We start from the raw sequence: 20,505 nt of genomic DNA, 5'->3' as shown, positions 1-20,505 counted from the left end.
AAAATTCAACAGCCCTTCATGCTAAAAACGCTCAATAAATTCGGTATTGATGGAACGTACCTCAAAATAATAAGAGCTATTTATGACAAACCCACAGCCAATATCATACTGAATGGGCAAAAACTGGAAAAATTCCCTTTGAAAACTGGCACAAGACAGGGATGCCCTCTCTCACCACTCCTATTCAACATAGTGTTGGAAGTTCTGGCTAGGGCAATCAGGCAAGAGAAAGAAATCAAGGGTATTCAGTTAGGAAAAGAAGAAGTCAAATTGTCCCTCTTTGCAGATGACATGATTGTATATTTAGAAAACCCCATTGTCTCAGCCCAAAATCTCCTTAAGCTGATAAGCAACTTCAGCAAAGTCTCAGGATACAAAATTAATGTGCAAAAATCACAAGCATTCTTATACACTAGTAACAGACAAACAGAGAGCCAAATCATGAATGAACTTCCATTCACAATTGCTTCAAAGAGAATCAAATACCTAGGAATCCAACTTACAAGGGATGTAAAGGACCTCTTCAAGGAGAACTACAAACCACTGCTCAGTGAAATAAAAGAGGACACAAACAAATGGAAGAACATACCATGCTCATGGATAGGAAGAATCAATATCGTGAAAATGGCCATACTGCCCAAGGTAATTTATAGATTCAATGCCATCCCCATCAAGCTACCAATGAGTTTCTTCACAGAATTGGAAAAAACTGCTTTAAAGTTCATATGGAACCAAAAAAGAGCCCGCATCTCCAAGACAATCCTAAGTCAAAAGAACAAAGCTGGAGGCATCACGCTACCTGACTTCAAACTATACTACAAGGCTACAGTAACCAAAACAGCATGGTACTGGTACCAAAACAGAGATATAGACCAATGGAACAGAACAGAGTCCTCAGAAATAATACCACACATCTACAGCCATCTGATCTTTGACAAACCTGAGAAAAACAAGAAATGGGGAAAGGATTCCCTATTTAATAAATGGTGCTGGGAAAATTGGCTAGCCATAAGTAGAAAGCTGAAACTGGATCCTTTCCTTACTCCTTATACGAAAATTAATTCAAGATGGATTAGAGACTTAAATGTTAGACCTAATACCATAAAAATCCTAGAGGAAAACCTAGGTAGTACCATTCAGTTCATAAGCATGGGCAAAGACTTCATGTCTAAAACACCAAAAGCAACGGCAGCAAAAGCTAAAATTGACAAATGGGATCTAATTAAACTAAAGAGCTTCTGCACAGCAAAAGAAACTACCATCAGAGTGAACAGGCAACCTACAGAATGGGAGAAAATTTTTGCAATCTACTCATCTGACAAAGGGCTAATATCCAGAACCTACAAAGAACTCAAACAAATTTACAAGAAAAAAACAAACAACCCCATCAAAAAGTGGGCAAAGGATATGAACAGACATTTCTCAAAAGAAGACATTCATACAGCCAACAGACATATGAAAAAATGCTCATCATCACTGGCCATCAGAGAAATGCAAATCAAAACCACAATGAGATACCATCTCACACCAGTTAGAATGGCGATCATTCAAAAGTCAGGAAACAACAGGTGCTGGAGAGGATGTGGAGAAATAGGAACACTTTTACACTGTTGGTGGGATTGTAAACTAGTTCAACCATTATGGAAAACAGTATGGCGATTCCTCAAGGATCTAGAACTAGATGTACCATATGACCCAGCCATCCCATTACTGGGGATATACCCAAAGGATTATAAATTATGCTGCTATAAAGACACATGCACACATATGTTTATTGCAGCACTATTCACAATAGCAAAGACTTGGAATCAACCCAAATGTCCATCAGTGACAGATTGGATTAAGAAAATGTGGCACATATACACCATGGAATACTATGCAGCCATAAAAAAGGATGAGTTTGCGTCCTTTGTAGGGACATGGATGCAGCTGGAAACCATCATTCTTAGCAAACTATCACAAGAACAGAAAACCAAACACCGCATGTTCTCACTCATAGGTGGGAACTGAACAATGAGATCACTTGGACTCGGGAAGGGGAACATCACACACCGGGGCCTATCATGGGGAGGGGGGAGGGGGGAGGGATTGCATTGGGAGTTATACCTGATGTAAATGACGAGTTGATGGGTGCAGCAGACCAACATGGCACAAGTATACATATGTAACAAACCTGCACGTTATGCACATGTACCCTACAACTTAAAGTATAATAATAATAAATAAATTAAAAAAAAAAAAAGATAGAGAAACCACAATAGTTACTGTGAGCTAAGTCTTGGCTGGTACCTCAGTGAGGGAGTCAGGCACATGTGAGCCTTCTGAAGTTTTTAACCTTTCAATTCACACTGGACTTTGGTTTACAGTATGTCAACTGCATACAGTTCACTATGTAACTTAGTTTCATTTTTTTCTCAACAAATCCATCACTGTTTTAAAGTCCCACTGTGTTTTAAAATTTTCTGAGAGAAAAACCAACACAACAATAACAGCAAAAACCCTTTGGAGAAAGCTAAGCAAAAAAGTCTGAAACCTCTTTCACTAAGGACTCTCCAAGATGGGTCGCTTTTGCATCAGAAACCATGAAAAGGCAGCCTGGGTCATCCTAGAAAAGTACTACACGTGCCTGGGCAATGACTTCCACAGGAACAAGTGTGTGGGCAAGGAAATCACCATTATCTCCGAAAAGAAGCTCCGCAACAAGAGGGCAGGCTGCATCCTGCATCTGATGGAGCAGATTTGGAGGGGCCCAGTGAGAGGCATCTCCATCAAGTTGCAGGAGGAAGAGAGAGAAAAAAGGAGAGATAATGATGTTCCTGAGGTCTCAGCCCTGGACCTGGAGTTCACTAAAGTAGGTCCTGACACTAAGGAAACTCTGAGACTTTGGGGCTTTCACAGACTGTCCAACGTGTGGGTCTCTCGGCCTACAGTTGGGATAAATTTCAAAACACCACGTGGAGCTGTTTGGATCTTTCTGCAATGCTGTAGCATTTTCAATTAACCTGGAACAGCAGCAAACAAACAAGCAAGCATTCTGAACTTAATGCTCAGCTTGGTACCAAGAGAGACAAGGAGGTAACAACCACCTTTCAGCTCTGCTTCAGAGTTCAGACACCTCATCCAGCACCCCAAGAACACAGGGGAGCACCCCAGGTGGTGTGAGCACACCACATAGGCACTGCTACAGTCAGCTAACAGAGGTTTGTGGACATTGCCCTCCCTCCCTGGGACAAGGGATCTTCTGAGATAAAACCAAGCCCACATTTAACAATGATCTCATCCTCATGCTTGAAGTATTCCATTCAAATCACTGGCTTTGGAAGTCAGAAATTCTTCCTTCCAGCTCAATTAGTAAATCTAATCACATATTCACACTCTCAAGGGGTCCCGATTGTTTGGCAGTAACAGCTTGGTTATTCACAATCAACGAAATTAATGCCACTATTTTTAAAACATTTAAAAATCCTGTATATACAAACAAGCCTCCAAGGTGTGGACCTTGACAAACAAGCCTCCAAGCTGTGGACCTTGGTCAAAGAAAGAACAAAAATTAAAGGCAGGAAAAAAGTACTTAAATGAATTATGAGACAAAGAATCATTTCAAACATCCCAGCAAGGCTGTGCCTTTGGGGTCCTTGTTATTCTAAACTGAATCCTTTCTCCACATCACCTAGAAGAAAAATGTCACTCAAATGAAAAATGTTCCTTTACATGGGATTGTGTGTTTAATTGGCAACATATAATTTTATTAAAAAAAAAAATGAAGAGCAATTGCTGTTGAAGCCATTTCGGGGATGAGAGAAGGGGAGGCTCTGTCAGCACAATGGGAACAAAAAAATGATGTGCACTAAGCGTTATTCCAATCATTTGCTTCATAGTTAAGTTTAATTACACATTACACACTGCCCTGTAATTATGTCGCTTGGGGAACTGCCAATTTACCCCTTGAAATGTTAAAAGTCCCTCAGTTTATTTTAAAGTCTGGGCATCGCCTCCACCAGCACCCTGCCTTAATGCACAGGGACTACTTGGTTCCTGTTCCCTTCAATGCAGACTGGTGTGTCCTGCGAGGGATCCACTCTGTGGTCTGACTCCTGGTACAGAGGGCAGATGACGCGCAGAGCTCCCAGAGCACTGGTCCAGTGCAGTCTGTTTGTAATATAATCTTGTGACTTTTTTTCTTTAGAATTCACAACGGGAGAAACTGGGAAACATGCCTCTTCCTCTTCTTCAGTCTCAGGAGGTTGGGATTAAAGTACTTTATTCTCAGCCAGGGAATAAACGCCCAACCAAAGATGAAATGTCTGCTTTCTGGGAGTTTACAAGGATGAAAAGATAAATACCAAGCAAATACATATGAAACTCCCAGAAGACTGTACATCAGTCAAGTACTACTTTAAGGAGTAGGAATGGGAACAATCAACTCAAATGGTTGAAGCACCTTCTATGTGCTGGCGGTGTGCTCAGAACTTCACAAATGTCATTTACAGACTATCAGCATCAACGGGCACTAACTCGAGTGCCTTCAAGTACCAGGCAGATAACTAGAAAGCAAGAAGCAGTCAGCCATAATACAAGAAGGTGTCTGGGGCTCTCAGTTAATTGGGGAGGGAGTGTAAGCCCTGACAAAAGGCAATCAAATTCTCTTCTTTTTAAAAACACTGGGTCAGTGAAGCAAAACACATCCGTAGGACTCATTTGAACTGTGGCTACCACCTCCATATGAATCTATAAACCTCTCAAAAGCAGACGGTATGCACAATGGACACATATTATCTGGATTTAAAATTCAGCTCTGGTACTACCTTAGCTGTGTGACTTTGGGCAAGCCACTTAACCTCTCTGTGTGTCAGTTTCCTCATCTGTAAAATGGAAACAGTAACAGTGGCAACCTCAGAGGGGTGCTGCAAGAAATAAATGAAAATGCTCAGCTTAGTTGTTCTAGTGAGCTCCAAACATGTGATTGCTGTTATCACTGATGTTTATGCTTCCTGACCGGAAAAGCTGAAAAGAGATTCCCCAAAACGACTCTGAACTTGAGGTGGGCCTTGAAGAGAAGAACAGAGAGATCTATAGACTGGAAGGAAAGGGCACAAGGTTTCGTTATCTTCCCACGTCTGGGAACACTGAAGGGAAATTTCAAATAATGTATGTGAAGTATTCAGAACATAGTAAAGGCTCAAAAGATAGTAGCTTTTCTCATGCTAGGTAATTTCAGAGCATTTTCTTGAGGTTTCTGCCTCAAAAAATCCAGGCCTCCCTGTGTCAACCATTAGTTAGGATCTAAATCATTACTTCTCCCAACTATTTTTTATAAGTGTGATTTACTATGTACGCATCATGAGGAGGAAAAACCCACTTAAAGGTTTTAAAATAGTGTAAACTAAACATACTTTAAATTCTTCATCTGTTTAAAAAAGTGGCTATAATGAAAACAATCTTGAGAAAACAATTCCTCAGTAGAAACAGCCATCTTTACTCACAGTCTTTCTTACTTGATACATTATAAATATTTCTCTTCTGATTTGGTATAATATTAGAAACATATATATGCTCTCACAATTGCATGAAACCATTGTGATTAATCTTATTTTTAAAGGCATTTCTATTTTCCCCCCTCTCAAGAAATTCATCATCTTCTATAACAGTCAGCCAGTATGCAAAGATTTTCCAGCTAGATGAAATGTTAATCATAAATTATGAGGGATGCTGAAGCAAGAACTGTAAGGTACTGTCACCAGATTGTATATATTAATTATGTGATTTTTTTTTTGGTATAGCAATTATATCTCGATAAAACTAGAAAAGAAAAAAGAATTGTGGATATGTAAGGAACACACAGTTTCCAGGATTTACTTTTAAATTTGTTTCTGGAAACCTCAAGATTATACAAATTCAGTTGGGTAACAGCTTTGTTGGGTAGGATTTTATCAACTGGTTGGGTATCAGTTTAATTAAGAAAATATTTTATTTATGACATAGCACCATGCCCAATCAAACAGAGAAAAGGGGTCGGGCTTGTTCTATTCCACACTGACTGCCCACCAGAATACTTCTCTAAGAAGCAGTGCCATTGTTTAAAATTAGGTCGCTGGGAAAGGGGGCAAGCCCTAAGTGATTCTGACATAAGCAGTGTAATAACTTACAAAAGAATGAAATATTTACCTCCTCAATACATTGTGAAAAACTGCAAAGAAGTATCTAGCAATGTTTTTATAACTTGAGAGTTGTGCCTAGTATAAGTCACATCTAAAAATCCCAAAGGAAACAAGGAATCTCTCAAGTAAAAAAAACAAATAAACAACTACTCCCTTCACTTGCTTGCTGTTCTATTTCAGGTATTTCACAATCAGATCCTGCCTTTCTTCACCACCACAGCTACTGCGCATGGCTCCATGCAGGTGTATGGTGGATGTCTGGTAATATTTCATGAAAAAGTCAATGAATGAATGAATGAAAATGAATGTTAAAAGGATTTTTCTTCTTTTAGTTGGATACTTTTAGCATCTAAGAAGATGGACTGTTTTCTATGTATATTTTTTCCTCTGAAAAAGATGTAAGCAATAATAGAAACATCTCATTTGCGGGCACCTGGATTTTATTGTTGCACGTTAAATGTTTATCTAACTTTTTTAGAGCCTGGGATTAATGCGCAGTTTGCTTCTGTCTGACTGTGATGCCAAGAGGGTTCAGATGACTGACAATATTCTGAACATCCGAATACTTCTGCATGTTACTTCTCCTATCATCACTCTGAAACTAAAGACTATCTCTGAAACGTGAAAAGCTTTGCAATGACACCTTCCCTGGGCTCACTTATTCCTTAAAATAGCAACTTTTGGGTGTCAATCAAATATCTTTAGAAATGGCTTCCTGACCATGCTAGATTTCAGAAGATCTTTAACTGAATATGATGACTTGTTTGATAGTCCTGTGGACCTTCTACATTTTCTAATCATTCTCTCTTTGAATCTGTCCCCTTTCCCTCCATTCCAAGGATAACACTATTGCCCTCATCATACTCCAAGCCCAGAGACAGAAGGCTACACAACTGGAAGGAGCCTGAGATTTGCAGTCCGCATATGTAAGTTCAAATTCCACTTGTCGACTGGCTATTTGACAGACCAGAACTCTGCACCTCTTTAAGTCCCAGCTCCTGAATTTATAAAATGGTGATAACAATGCTTGTTCCTAGGGATTACTTGAAGACTGAGCTCATCTATGCAGCCTGTCTTGCATGTTACCAAAACCACACTAGGTATTCATTTGCTCTGGCCAAATGGGAAGGTGAATATTACCATGCAGAATTACGTCATCCTGAAACCACCCCATCTGCTAGTCATAGCCTTTTTCTTAAGTTTTTCTTATTATTCCAGTTCCACCTTTGAGAGAGCCCTAGGTTTCCTTGCCATTGCTTCCTGCTTTGTGGTTGAATCTTGGCTCCCACATTGGCCAGCATAGGTCTTCAGTCAAACTAAAACCAGGTAATCTGGGTTTCTCAGTAGTTCCCAGTGAATAATTAAATGCATCAAGAACATGGGCTGGGCTCGGTGACTCACACTTGTAATCCCAACAACTTGGGAGGCCAAGGTGGGCAGATCACCTGAGGTCAGGAGTTCAAGGCCTGGCCAACATGACGAAACCCCATCTCTACTAAAACTACAAAAATTAGCTGGGCGTGGTGGTGCGTGCCTGCAGCCCCAGCTACTTGGGAGGCTGAAGCATGAGAATCACTTGAACCCAGGACACAGAGACTGTGGTGAGCTGAAAATGCACCACTGCACTACAGCCTGGGCAAAAGAGTAAGACTGTGTCTTTAAAACAAACAAACAAACAAACAAACAAACAGAAAACCCATAAATTCTAAGTCTAAAGATTTTGTTTCCAGGGGAGTCACTAAGCTTCCTTCTTCCAAAACACTGAGAATTGTCATTCCAGGGAGTAAGAAAAAAGCAAAACAAAACATCTACAACACACTCAACTCTGTACCATTATCTTGTCTCTGAAAATAATGACAGCAGGATCATAGGCATGAGCCAAGAACCCCCCCTCCACTTGTCTCCTTACTGAGATAGCCTCGTACCATTCCCTTGGTGGGGAGAGCTGGGGAGTGAAGCATTTCTAGAAAAAGTAAAAGCAATTATACCCAGAGTAAATAAGACTTGGGAGTCTGAAATCATGCTATGCCCCAGATTTTACTCAGTGCACAGTAAGATACTCAGATTTGCAATTCCTCCTCATGTTCTGAGCCTGTCCAAGTGTGGGGTAATTCAGTTACATCCACTGCTTTTGTCAGTACACAGTTACAAAACTTTATTCGAATACAACATGAGAAACCGGGTTGCCCATCACAAAATTCACATAGCAAAAATATACGTTTATTACTGTTAGGAGGAACAAAGGCCATGATTCTCCAATGGTAAAAAAGAATTTATCATGGTCAAGAGACCATTTAAACCAGAACTAAAGAAACTCTTTACTCGTGTGAATTATAAGAAATGATTAAAAGCCACTGTGTGCTAGGCTCTGTCAGGGGCTAGAATATAAATGAACCTTGGTGCCTGCTCACAAGACGTTTACAATCAATTAGGGAAACCGAAAGTAAATACATTTAAGATTGTACAATGTTCTAGGATTTAAATTGTGTGTCCACGGTGCAAAGAGAGTGGATGGAGTCATCCAGGTAGAGGGTCAGGAAGCCTTCTTCAGACAGAAGATGGCCTTTGCCATGAGGACTGTCCAACAGACACATGGTGTGGGACAGGCACTCAGGCAGAAGCAAGAATGGGAGCAAAGACACAGTGGTAGAGATTTGCCTGGCTAGTTAGGCCTACCATCATTTATATAGGCAAAGGCTACTATGGCGGGGGGATGGGGGATGGAAAGAGGGAAAGGAGAGTCGGTAGCAAGAGATAAAGTCACGGAGATAGGCTGCAGGCCAGGTATGGTCCCTGAAGCACTCAGAACTCTGGTTAGGAAGATCATCCTAGCAACTGGCACAAAATATGGGTTTGAAGGTTCCAGACATTAGCAAGGAAGCCACTAAGATAATATTGTGACAATATAGATGAATGAATTGGAGGGAATAAGAATGCTTAAGGAGTTAGAATATAGAGTGTGATGTCTACATGGGTCTGAGCTCAGCCACCCAGATCTCACTGCCTACTGCATATGTCCTCCTAGACAGATGTCCTACATGCGTGTAAGAGTCTGGATGGTCTAGATGCCTGCCCCTGCACAGACTTGCACTATCTATTTCCTTAATGACGCCACTGTCTACTCCCACTCAAGGCAGAAACCTCCCTCTTCCTTGGAGAAGGTCAAGTTGATTTTAGTTCCAAAGTAAGTCATTCAAACTGTTCCATTTCATTGCCACTCCCACTCCCCTAGTTCAAGTTATCTCCATTTCTCTTTTATTTTTGCCCACATTTTATTTTTGCCTCTGGTCTTGATTTCTCACATTGGTTTTCTAGTGGGACAGTGATTTGTCTAAACTTCATTCTCATCTTGATTTAAAATACTTCAGAAATTCTTCACTGCCTTTAGGTCCAACAGACCTCTTCGGATGGCTTAAGACATCCCCACTGAACTAGCACATTGGCCTCACAAGCCATGTTCCGTTTGCCAGTCCCAGCCTTGGCCATCCTATACTAGTGTGGCTCCCCAAACAAAGCATGCACCGTTATACCTTTGCTCTCGTGGTTCCCTCCACATGAGGTAGTACTCTCCATCTCTTCCCTTCACCGGGTTAACTAGTACTATTCAACAGCTCTGAGCCTAGATGTCACTTCCTCCAGGAAGCTTTCCTGATCTGACCCCCACATCTGTGTTGGTGACTTTCCTCTGTGTTCCCAGCATACTCAATCAAGACACACGCCAAGTGACTTGGAAACTGCCTGGTAGTTGTCTCTTCACCCCACACCCCACCACCACCTCTACTTTTGATCTCTAGACAGTGAACTCCTCAATGTCAGGACCCATGAGCAACTTGTCTTCTTGAGGAATCCCCATCCTTTGGCTCACAGCTGGGTATTTGATGGTTACTCAGGAAATGTGCAGCCTCAGGGACTGAGACAAGCAAAGGTCCAGAGACAGAGTCATGGGGGTCCTGTGCATTTGATGGGCAGGCAGAGAAGAAACCCTCCAGAGAGATTAAGAGCAACTGTCAGCAACAGAGCCAAGACAGATCACTGGCTGCTGGGCAACAGAGGCCTGGTCACTAGAGAGTGTCAGGTGTCAAGGGCAAGGTCAGTGAGACAAAGGATGAGGAAAGTGCTCTGCATTTGGCAAGACAGCTTCCAGAAAGCAATGGAGAAACGTCTTGGAGCAGGCGGCTGAAAAGTGAGTGGCAGGCAAGATTAACACAGGGCAAAAAACAACTTGGGAACACATGGCTAGAAAGTGGGTGAGGGACCATGATACCTGGGAGTGACAAGGGCAACGAGGGAATATTTGTGCATATATACATGTGTGTTTGTGTGTGTGAGTTACAGTTATTTAAAATCTCAACTATAAAACTGACTGGCAAAGAGAGTGAATAGTGAGGCAATATTCAGGTACAGAATAAGCATTTATCAAATGAAAGATATAAATAACAAATGAAAAACTGCATTCATAGAGAAGATATACATCCTCAAAACAGATTTTTATCAAAATGTAAACTGAAAAGATTGAGCCCATCTTAATGTTTCAGAAAAGACCACTGAGCTCATAAATCAAAATTTAATTAGCTGTCCAGATCACTATTTCCACTACCTATAGCACTACTGCCATATCATGGAGATATCTATTTTCAAAGTCACCCCAAAATTTCCTTGCAGAGATCTTCAGACTTTATATATGCTCTACTAACCCCATGCATTCACATAAATAGCCTTAGCTTTCTATCTAGTAAATGCCCCAAAGTCAAATGGGACACAGAAAAAAATTAGGGAAAGGACACTTCTGAGAAACCAATAAAGTCATCTGAGATACAGGAAAGTCTAACCAATAAAGAAAAGTGCCTGTGGACCAAAAGCCACACTTTTCTTTACAAATAGGTTTTTTCTTTTAAGTCCTTATCAAATATAAAGTTTTGTCATGCTGCCATGGTATTCATTTCACTTACAATGTTTAAAGAACACATTGAGGAAAACAGACTTAAAACATTAAATTACTTTTCATGAGACATATGCTTCTTATGCAATTAACAATACATTCAGCATCAATAAGCTCCAATTTTAGAAACACTCATCCATGAACATTAATCAGTTAATGGTAAATTCAATTTCTACTTAGCTTCTACTTTTCACGCTCAACTCTCCAAGGCTATACTACATGGTATCTCAAAAATATTAATTTACTTACTACAAAAGCAGATTACATTCTTAGAAACCATCTGTGCAACAAATATATTTGCATGTAAGTCAAATCAAAGTTTTATGGAAAAACAATTTTCTTATGTGGGACTGTATTTCTGACCAAACACCTGATCCCAAACCTTTCAGAGAAATGACAATAAAATTATCTGTATAATCAGATTGCAAATAATATTTCAGAATAGGTCAAAGTTTCCCAAAATGCATATATATAGAACAACACACAGATTTACAATATATTGCCTACACAGAACTCAGTGATCTGGCATGGCCTTATTCAAGGAGGTCACTGCTGGGTGGTACAGTTTTTCACTGTACAGATGGTCCCAGAGATTACAGATTTTGGCCAGGAGCACACCACTAGGCATGATGACAACCGAAGAAACATGCCCACACATTGCCAAATGCTCTCTAGGGGAATAATTACTGTCCCAACTAAGAACCGTCACGTCTCTCTGGTTTACAGAAGAAACTTGAGCCCAGACCAAAGGAACTGCCCACACTGACATCACTGGATGATGATAGTGCCAGGCCTCCAACCCAGGTCTCCAGGGAGCCAGTGCCACAGAGAATCCAACAGAGAATGTGAGATTAATGGACATGCTCTTACTATATTTTAAGTTCAGCCTTACTCTTCCTGCTTTAGGCGACTTGTTCATCAAATACTTTCTAAGCTTACATCTAGTCATCATTTTAACCACTCACCAATTCCCCTGCCCCATTTATTCATATCCTTCCCTGATCTCAATCTTGGATCTACCTCATCTTGACTGAGTCTGGGTTCTTCTCCCTGAGGACAGGGTAGAGGTGTCAGCACAAATCCAGGGCTCCAACCGAGTAGCCCTGATAGATAAGCATTCTCTGCCACTGTCACCTTAGGCTCCCATTCATTCATACTCGGTTTCTTCCATGCCAGCACTGCCCAGTCAGCAGGTGGCATCTTCCATTTCACAGAGAAAATAGAATCCCCCACTTCCTTCTGCTCCACCCACAAATTAATCTACCTTTTTGACTGAAATTTGACTAGTCTGACGTGAAATGTAAGAAGGCGTTTCTCTGCCTTCCCCATCTCTCCTATTTTTCTTTGTTTCTGTTTATCTTATTGTTCCTCCAGCATCAGACTAAACAGCCATTGAATTTGGAGTCATGCAGGTTTTTGGTAGGTAGTTCATTTTTGTTCCTTGTTATTTAAGAGTTTTTGTCATAATTCTATATTGGACTATATGAAATGGTTTTCCAGTATCTAATGTATTTTTTAACGCCATCAAAAGAAAATAATTAAAAGTTAAAATCCCCATTTCATTCCCGATTGATCTCAATTCTGAAATTTTTTTTTTTTTTAGTTTACTAAGAAAGCCAGAAAATATGGGATGACTCATCTAAAGCTAATCCCTCCGTATTTGTGCGTTTGAAATTAACATTGAGTAGGAAACACAATATCTGAAAAGGGCCTTCATACTTACCCGGATGTAGGCATCTTGGTGGTGCTTGGCAAAGTACAGCATGTTGTCCAGAGCCAACATCCCAGGTGGAGTCTGCGTGAAGTCCATGGCAGGGTTGACATGATTCTGTGAGTAAAACAAAATGCATGATAAGGTGAATTCTTCAGCAGATTTCACCAACCACCAGAGATCCAATTTCCCTCCTCGAGAGTGAAGTACTACAAGGCAAGCTACAAATAATCAAACATGATGACATTTTCTATCTCCATGTAAACCTACTGAGGTGGATGCAGCAACTTCTTTCTACTGCTCCTCAGGACAGCAAAACCAGATTTATACCTGGGATTAGGAAACCGAGCTAAAGATTCAAATACAGGATTATTCTTAGACATGTGACATTGTGAGAAAAAGAAAATGATACGAAAATTATTTCTGGTAGCTGCACTAAAATGAAACCAACAGCATTTGGGTAGAAAAAGCTGGGATAAAGCCACACCTCTGGTATTTAATTCGGAAGCTGACTCCAAGGAAACTATGGCGTATTCACACCTTGACTCCAGATCCTTATGTGGGAGGTTAAATGCAGCCGCATGCATTGATGGACTTTGTGAACTGTCCAGGTTTACACAGTCCACAGGCCTCTGAGCACAGACACCGGATAAAGTTCAGATATCCACAGCATCCTGACATCTGTCTGCTCTCAGGAAGTCTGAGAACCTTCCTCTCTGGTCTTTAGGGTCACCACACACAGCACACAGAACCCCAAAGATGAAATAATAGTTGCAGATATGCAGAACTCAAACACCTCAGCAAATGAAAAACAATCCAGTTTAAAAGTGGGCAAAAGACATGATTAGACATTTTTCAAAAGAAGACACACAAATGGCCAACAAGCATATAATGCTCAACATCAGTAATCATCGGAGAAATGCAAATGAAAACAACAATGAGATACCATCTCACACCAGTCAGAATGGTTATTAGTAAAAAGACAAAGAATAACAGATGGCAAGAAAAGGGAAAAAAGAAAATGCTTATATACTGTTGATGGGAATGTAAATTAGTGCAACCTCTATGGAAAACACTATGGAGATTTCTCAAGAACTAAAAATAGAACTACCATTCAATCCAGCAATTCCACTACTGGGTATCTACACAAAAGAAAAGAAATCATTGGCTGGGCACAGTGGCTCACTCCTGTAGTCCACTTTGGGAGGCTGAGGCGGGTGGATCATGAGGTCAGGAGTTTGAGACCAGCCTGGCCAACATGGTGAAACCCCTAAAGATACAACAAATTAGGTAGGTGTGGTGGCACGGGCCTGTAATCCCAGCTACTCAAAAGGTAGAGGCAGGAGAATTGCTTGAATCTGGGAGGCGGAGGTTGCAGTGAGTCCAGATTACGCCATTGCACTCCAACCTGGGCAACAGGGCAAGACTCTGTCTCCAAAAAAAAAAAAGAAAGAAAGAAAGAAATCATTATACCAAAAATCACCTGCACTCTTATGTTTATTGCAGTACTATTCACTATAGCAAAGATAGAGAATGCACCTATGTGTCCACCAATGGATGACTGGATCAAGAAAATGTGGTACATATACATAATGGGATACTATTTAGTCATAAAAAAAGAATGAAATCATATCTTTTGTAGCAACATGAATGGAACTGGAAGCCATTATTTTAAGTGAAATAACTCAGAAACAGAAAGTCAAATGTCACATATTCTCACATAGAAGTGGGAGCTAAATGATGTGCACACGTGGGTATAGGGTGTGGAATGATAGACAACGCAAACTCAGAAGGCTGGGAATTGGTGGGATGACAAGAAATTGCTTACTGAGTACAATGCACTATGTAGGTGATGGGTACACTAAAAGCCCTGACCTCCCCACTATGCAGTATATCTATGTAACAAAAGTACACTTGTACCCCATAAATTTACCCAAATAAAAAACAGTTACAAATATGCCTAAGAGGAGAAGGCCTGGCTGATCTGAACTCTCCATATACTTGAGATCACCCAGCAAAAACACCACAAGACTCTTAGTAAGATTAGCAATTTACTCTTCACCATTAATTACTGAAAACAACGACCAAGAACTATTCTGAAAATGCAGATCTGCCATTTTTTCCAAGAGGGTGGATAGGAGGCAGGATTAGTTGCAGCTTCCACTCGGAAGGATAGAGCAGCATGTGGAGACTTACACCATGAACTTTTCTTCCAAGAACTAACGCAGGAACATACCAGGAAAGCTGAGATAATTCACAGACGCTTTGAAGGAACTGGATCACCACTGCAGGCTCCCTGGGAGGCAACCAGCACACTAAACAAAAACATAACCAAGGACCCACACCACTTCACTCCCCTACTAACTCCACTGAAGCAGGTGCAGTTATCCATGGCTGCAAGACCTGAAGACCGATCATATCACAGGACTCTTTGCAGACACGTGCCAGTACCAGCACGGAGCTGGGTAGCTCTGTTGGGTAGCTAGACCTAGAAGAGCAAACACAATCACTACAGTTTGGCTCTTAGGAAATCGCATTCTTAGGAGAAGGGGGAGAACACCACATCAAGGGAGCACTCTGTAAGACAAAAGAATTTGAACAGTAGTCCTTGAGTCCCAGATCTTCCCTGTGACTTAGTCTACCCAAATGAGAGGGAACCAGAAAAACAATTCTGGTAATATGACAAAACAAGCTTCTTTAATACCGCAAAAGATTATACCAGCTCACCGGCAGTGGATCCAAACCAAGACAAAATATCCGAATTGCCAGAGTAAGAATTCAGAAAGTGGATTATTAAGTTACTCAAGGAGGCAGCAGAGAAAGGTGGAGTCCAAGTTAAAGAAATAAAAAACAGGATACAGGATACAGGAAAGAAAAATTCTTCAGTGAAATAGATAGCATAAATAAAAACAATCAGAACTTCTGGGAACCAAGGACACAGTTAGAGAAATGCAAAATTCACTGCAAAGTAACAGCAATAGAATTGAACGAGCAGAATAAAGAACATCAAAGCTCAAAGACAAGGCTTTCAAATTAACCTAATCCGTCAAAGACAAAGAAAAAATAATTTAAAGAATGAACAAAGCCTCCAAGAAGTATGGGACTATGTTAAACATCCAAACCTAAGAGTAATTGGTGTTCCTAAGGAAAAAGAGAAATCTAAAAGTTTGGAAAACATATTTGTGGCAGTAATTGAGGAAAACTTCCCTGGCCTTGCTAGAAATCTAGACATCCAAATACAAGAAGCTCAAAGAACACCTGGGAAACTCATCACAAAAATATTATCACCTAGGCACATAGTTAACAGGTGATCTAAAGTTAAGACAAAAGAAAATCTGAAGAGCTATGAGGCAAAAGCATCAGGTAACCTATAACGGAAAACCTATCAAATTAACAGCAGATTTCTCAGCAGAAAACTTACAAGCTACAAGGCATTGAGGTCCTATTTTCAGCCTCCTTCAACAAAACAATTATCAGCCAAGAATTTTGTATCCAGTGAAACTAAGCTTCATAAGTGAAGGAAAGATACAGTCTTTTCCAAACAAACAAATGCTGAGAGAATTCGCCACTACCAAATCAGCACTATAAGAACTGCTAAAAGGAGCTCTAAATCTTGAAACAAATCCTTGAAAAAACAAACAAAATAGAACCTCCTTAAAGCATCTATCTCAGAAGACCTTAAAGCATAAATCTCACAATACATACATATTGTGTATATAACAACAACACAATGAAGAAAAACACAAAGTATTCAGGCAACTAATAGCACAATGAATAGAATAGTACCTCACATCTCAATACTAACACTGAATGTAAATGGCCTCAATGCTTCACTGAAAAGATACAGAATGGTAGAAGGGATAAGAATTCACGAACCAAGTTTCTGCTGCTTTAAAGAGACTCACCTAACACATAAGAACTCACATAAATTTAAGTTAAAGGGGTAGAAAAAGATATTCCATGAAAATGGACAATAAAAGCAAGCAGGAGTAGCTATTCTTACATCAGACAAAACAAACTTTAAAGCAACAGCAGTTAAAAAAGACAAAGAAGGATATTATACAATATTAAAAGGACTAGTCCAACAGGAAAATATCACATACTAAATATATATGCATCTAACACTGGATCTCCCAAATTTATAAAACTATTACTACTAGACCGAAGAAATGATATAGACGGCAACACAATAATAGTGGGGGACTTTAATACTCACTGACAGCACTAGAAAGGTCATCAAGACAGAACATCAACAAAGAAACAATGGACTTAAACTATACCCTACAACAAATAGACTTAATGGATATTTACAGAACCTTCTGCCCAATAACTGCAGAACACACATTGTATTCATAGCACATGAACGCTCTCCAAGACAGATCATATGATAGGCCACAAAACAAGTCTCAGTAAATTTTTTTTCTTTTCTTTTTTTTTTTTTTTTTTTTTTTGAGGCAGAGTCTCACTCTGTCACCAGGCTGGAGTGCAGTGGTGCAATCTCACTCACTGCAACCTCCACCTCCCAGGTTCAAGCAATTCTCCTGCCTCAGCCTCCCGAGTAGCTGGGATTACAGTCGCATGCCACCACGCCCGGCTACTTTTTGTATTTTTAGTAGAGACGGGGTTTTGCCATGTTGACCAGGCTGTTTTGAACTTCTGACCTCAGGTGATCCGCCCACCTCGGCCTCCAAAAGTGCTGGGATTACAGGCATAAGCCACTGTGCCCGGCCCAAGTCTCAGTAAATTTAAGAAAACTGAAATTATATCAAGTACTCTCTCAGACCACAGTGGAATAAAATTGGAAATCAACCCCAACAGGAATCCACAAAACCATGCATACGCATGGAAATTAAATAACCTGCTCCTGAATGATCACTGGGTCAACAGGGAAATCAAGATGGAAATTAAAAAATTATTTGAACTGAATGATAATAGTGACACAACCATCAAAACCTCTGGGATACAGCAATGGTGGTGCTAAGAGGAAAGCTCATAGGATTAAATGCCTACATCAAAAGTCTGAAAGAGCACACACAGACAATCTAAGGTCACACCTCATGGACCTGGAGAAACAAGAACAATCCAAACCCAAACCCAGCAGAAGAAAAGAAATAATGAAGATCAGAGCAGAACTAAATGAAATTGAAACAAACAAACAACAACAACAAAATACAAAACATAACTGAAACAAAATGCTGGTTCTTTGAAAAGATAAAAAAAAAAAGACTATTAGTGAGAATAACCAAAAAAGAAGAGAGAAGATCCAAATAAGCTAAATTGGAAACAAAACGGGAGATATTACAACTGATTCTAGAGAAATATAAAAGATTATTCAAGGCTTCTATGAATACCTTGATGCATATAAACCAGAAAACCTAGAAGAGATGGATAAATTCCTGGAAATATGCAACTTTTCTAGATTAAACCAGGAAGATATAGAATCTCCAAGCAGACCAATAACAGGCAGTGAGATTGAAATGGTAATAAAGAAAATTTCCAACACAAAAAAGTCCAGGACCAGATGGATTCACAGCTGAATTCTATCAGATATTCAAGTAAGAATTGGTACCAATCTATTGACACTATTCCAACAGATAGAGAAAGAGGGATTCCTCCCTTAATCGTTCTATGAAGCCAGTATCACCTTAATACCAAAAGCCAGGGAAGGACATCATGAAAAAAGAAAACTATAGACCAATATCCCTAATGAACACAGATGAGAAAATCCTCAATAAAATACTAGTGAACCAAATCAAATAGCATATCAAAAAGATAATTCACCATGATCAAGTGGGTTTCATACCAGGGATGCTGGGATGGTTTAACATATGTAAGTCAATAAATGTGACACACCACATAAATAGAATCAAAAACGAAATCATATGATCATCTCAATAGATGCAGAAAAAGCATTTGACAGAATTCAACACCGCTTTATGATTAAAACCCTCAGCAAAATCTGTATAGAAGGGATATACCTTAAGGTAATAAAAGGCATTTATGACAAACTCACAGTGAACATTATACTGAATGGGGAAAAGGTGAAAGCATTCCCCCTGAGAACTAGCACAAGACAACAATGCCCACTTTCACCACTATTCAACATAGTACTGGAAGTCCTAGACAGAGCAGTCAGACAAGAGAAATACATAAAGGGCAGTCAAATTGTCACTTTTTGCTGATAATACAATTGCATACCTAGAAAACCCTAAAGACTCATCCAATAAGCTCCTAGAACTGGCAAATAAATTCAGTAAAGTTTCAGGATACAAAATTAATGTACACAAATCAGTAGCTCTGCTATATACCAACAGCGACCAAGCTGAAAATCAAATCACTCAACCTCTTTCACAATAGCTGCAAAAAATTAAAATACTTAAAAATATACCTAACCAGGGAGGTGAAAGACCTCTACAAGAAAAACTATGAAACACTGCTGAAAGAAATTATAGACAACACTAACAAATGGAAATGCATCCCATGTTCATGGATGGGTAAAATCAACATTGTGAAAATGATCATACTGTCAAAAGCAGTCTACAAATTCAGTGCAATTCCTATCCAAATAGCACCATTGCTCTTCACAGAACTAGAAAAAAGCAATCTTAAAATTCACATGGAACCAAAAAAGAGCCCACATAGCCAATGCAAGACTAAGCAAAAAGAACAAATCTGGAGGTATCACATTACCTGACTTCCACCTATACTATAAGGTGATAGTCACCAAAACAGCATGGAACTGGTATAAAAATAGGCACATAGACCAATGGAACAGAATAGAGAACCCAGAAATAAAGCAAATACTTACAGCCAACTGATCTTTGACAAAGCAAACAAACAAAAAAAAAAGTGGGAAAAGGACACTCTATTCAACAAATGGTGCTGGGATAATTGGCAGGCCACATATAGAAGAATAAAACTGGATCCTCATCTCTCATCTTACACAAAAATCAACTCAAGATGGATCAAATACTTAAATCTAAGACCTGAAACCATAAAGATTATAGAAGATGACACTGGAAAACCCCTCTAGACATTGGCTTAAAGACTTAATGACCAAGAATCCAAAAGCAAATGCCACAAAAACAAAGATAAACAGATGGGACTTAATTAAACTAAAATGCTTCTGCACAGAAAAAGAAATAATCAGCAGAGTTAACAGACAACCCATCAAATGGGAGAAAATCTTCACAATCTATACATCTGACAAAGGACTAACATCCAGAATCTACAAAGAACTCAAACAAATCAGCAAGAAAAGAACAAACAATCCCACCAAAAAGTGGGCTAAGGACATGAATAGACAATTCTCAACAGAAGACATACAAATGGACAACAAGCATATGGAAAAAATGCTCAACATCACTAATGATCAGGGAAATGCAAATCAAAACCACCATGCAATACGACCTGACTCCTATAAGAATTGCTATAATCAAGAAATCAAAAAATAATAGATGTTGGCATAGATGCAGTGAAAAGGGAACACTCTTACACTGTTGGTGGAAGGTAAACTAGTACAACCACTATAGAAAACAGTGTAGAGGTTCCTCAAAGAACTAAAAGTAGGTCCACTGTTTGATCCAGCAATCCCAATAATAGGTATCTACCCAGAGGAAAGGAAGTCATTATATGAAAAAGATACTTGCACACGCATGTATACAGCAGTACAATTTGCAGTTGCAAAAATATGGAAC

At 39.7% G+C, this 20,505-nt stretch overlaps 1 protein-coding gene across 4 annotated transcripts in view; it reads right to left on the bottom strand.

Annotated features, from left to right (window-relative positions):
- The window catches only part of ELMO1 (engulfment and cell motility 1), a 584,323-nt gene that overhangs the window by 267,719 nt on the left and 296,099 nt on the right, over positions 1–20,505 (bottom strand). For all 4 annotated transcript variants that reach the window (XM_025378540.1, XM_025378539.1, XM_025378538.1 and 1 more), the window contains one exon: positions 12,821–12,925. In XM_025378540.1, the coding sequence (XP_025234325.1) occupies positions 12,821–12,925 (105 nt within the window). The remainder of the gene's footprint in view (positions 1–12,820; positions 12,926–20,505) is intronic.

The sequence above is a fragment of the Theropithecus gelada genome, chromosome 3 (assembly GCF_003255815.1).
Source record: "Theropithecus gelada isolate Dixy chromosome 3, Tgel_1.0, whole genome shotgun sequence".
Classification (NCBI taxonomy): domain Eukaryota; kingdom Metazoa; phylum Chordata; class Mammalia; order Primates; family Cercopithecidae; genus Theropithecus; species Theropithecus gelada.
The sequence above is the reverse complement of the archived record's forward strand: the minus strand, read 5'-3'. Positions and strand labels throughout refer to the sequence as shown.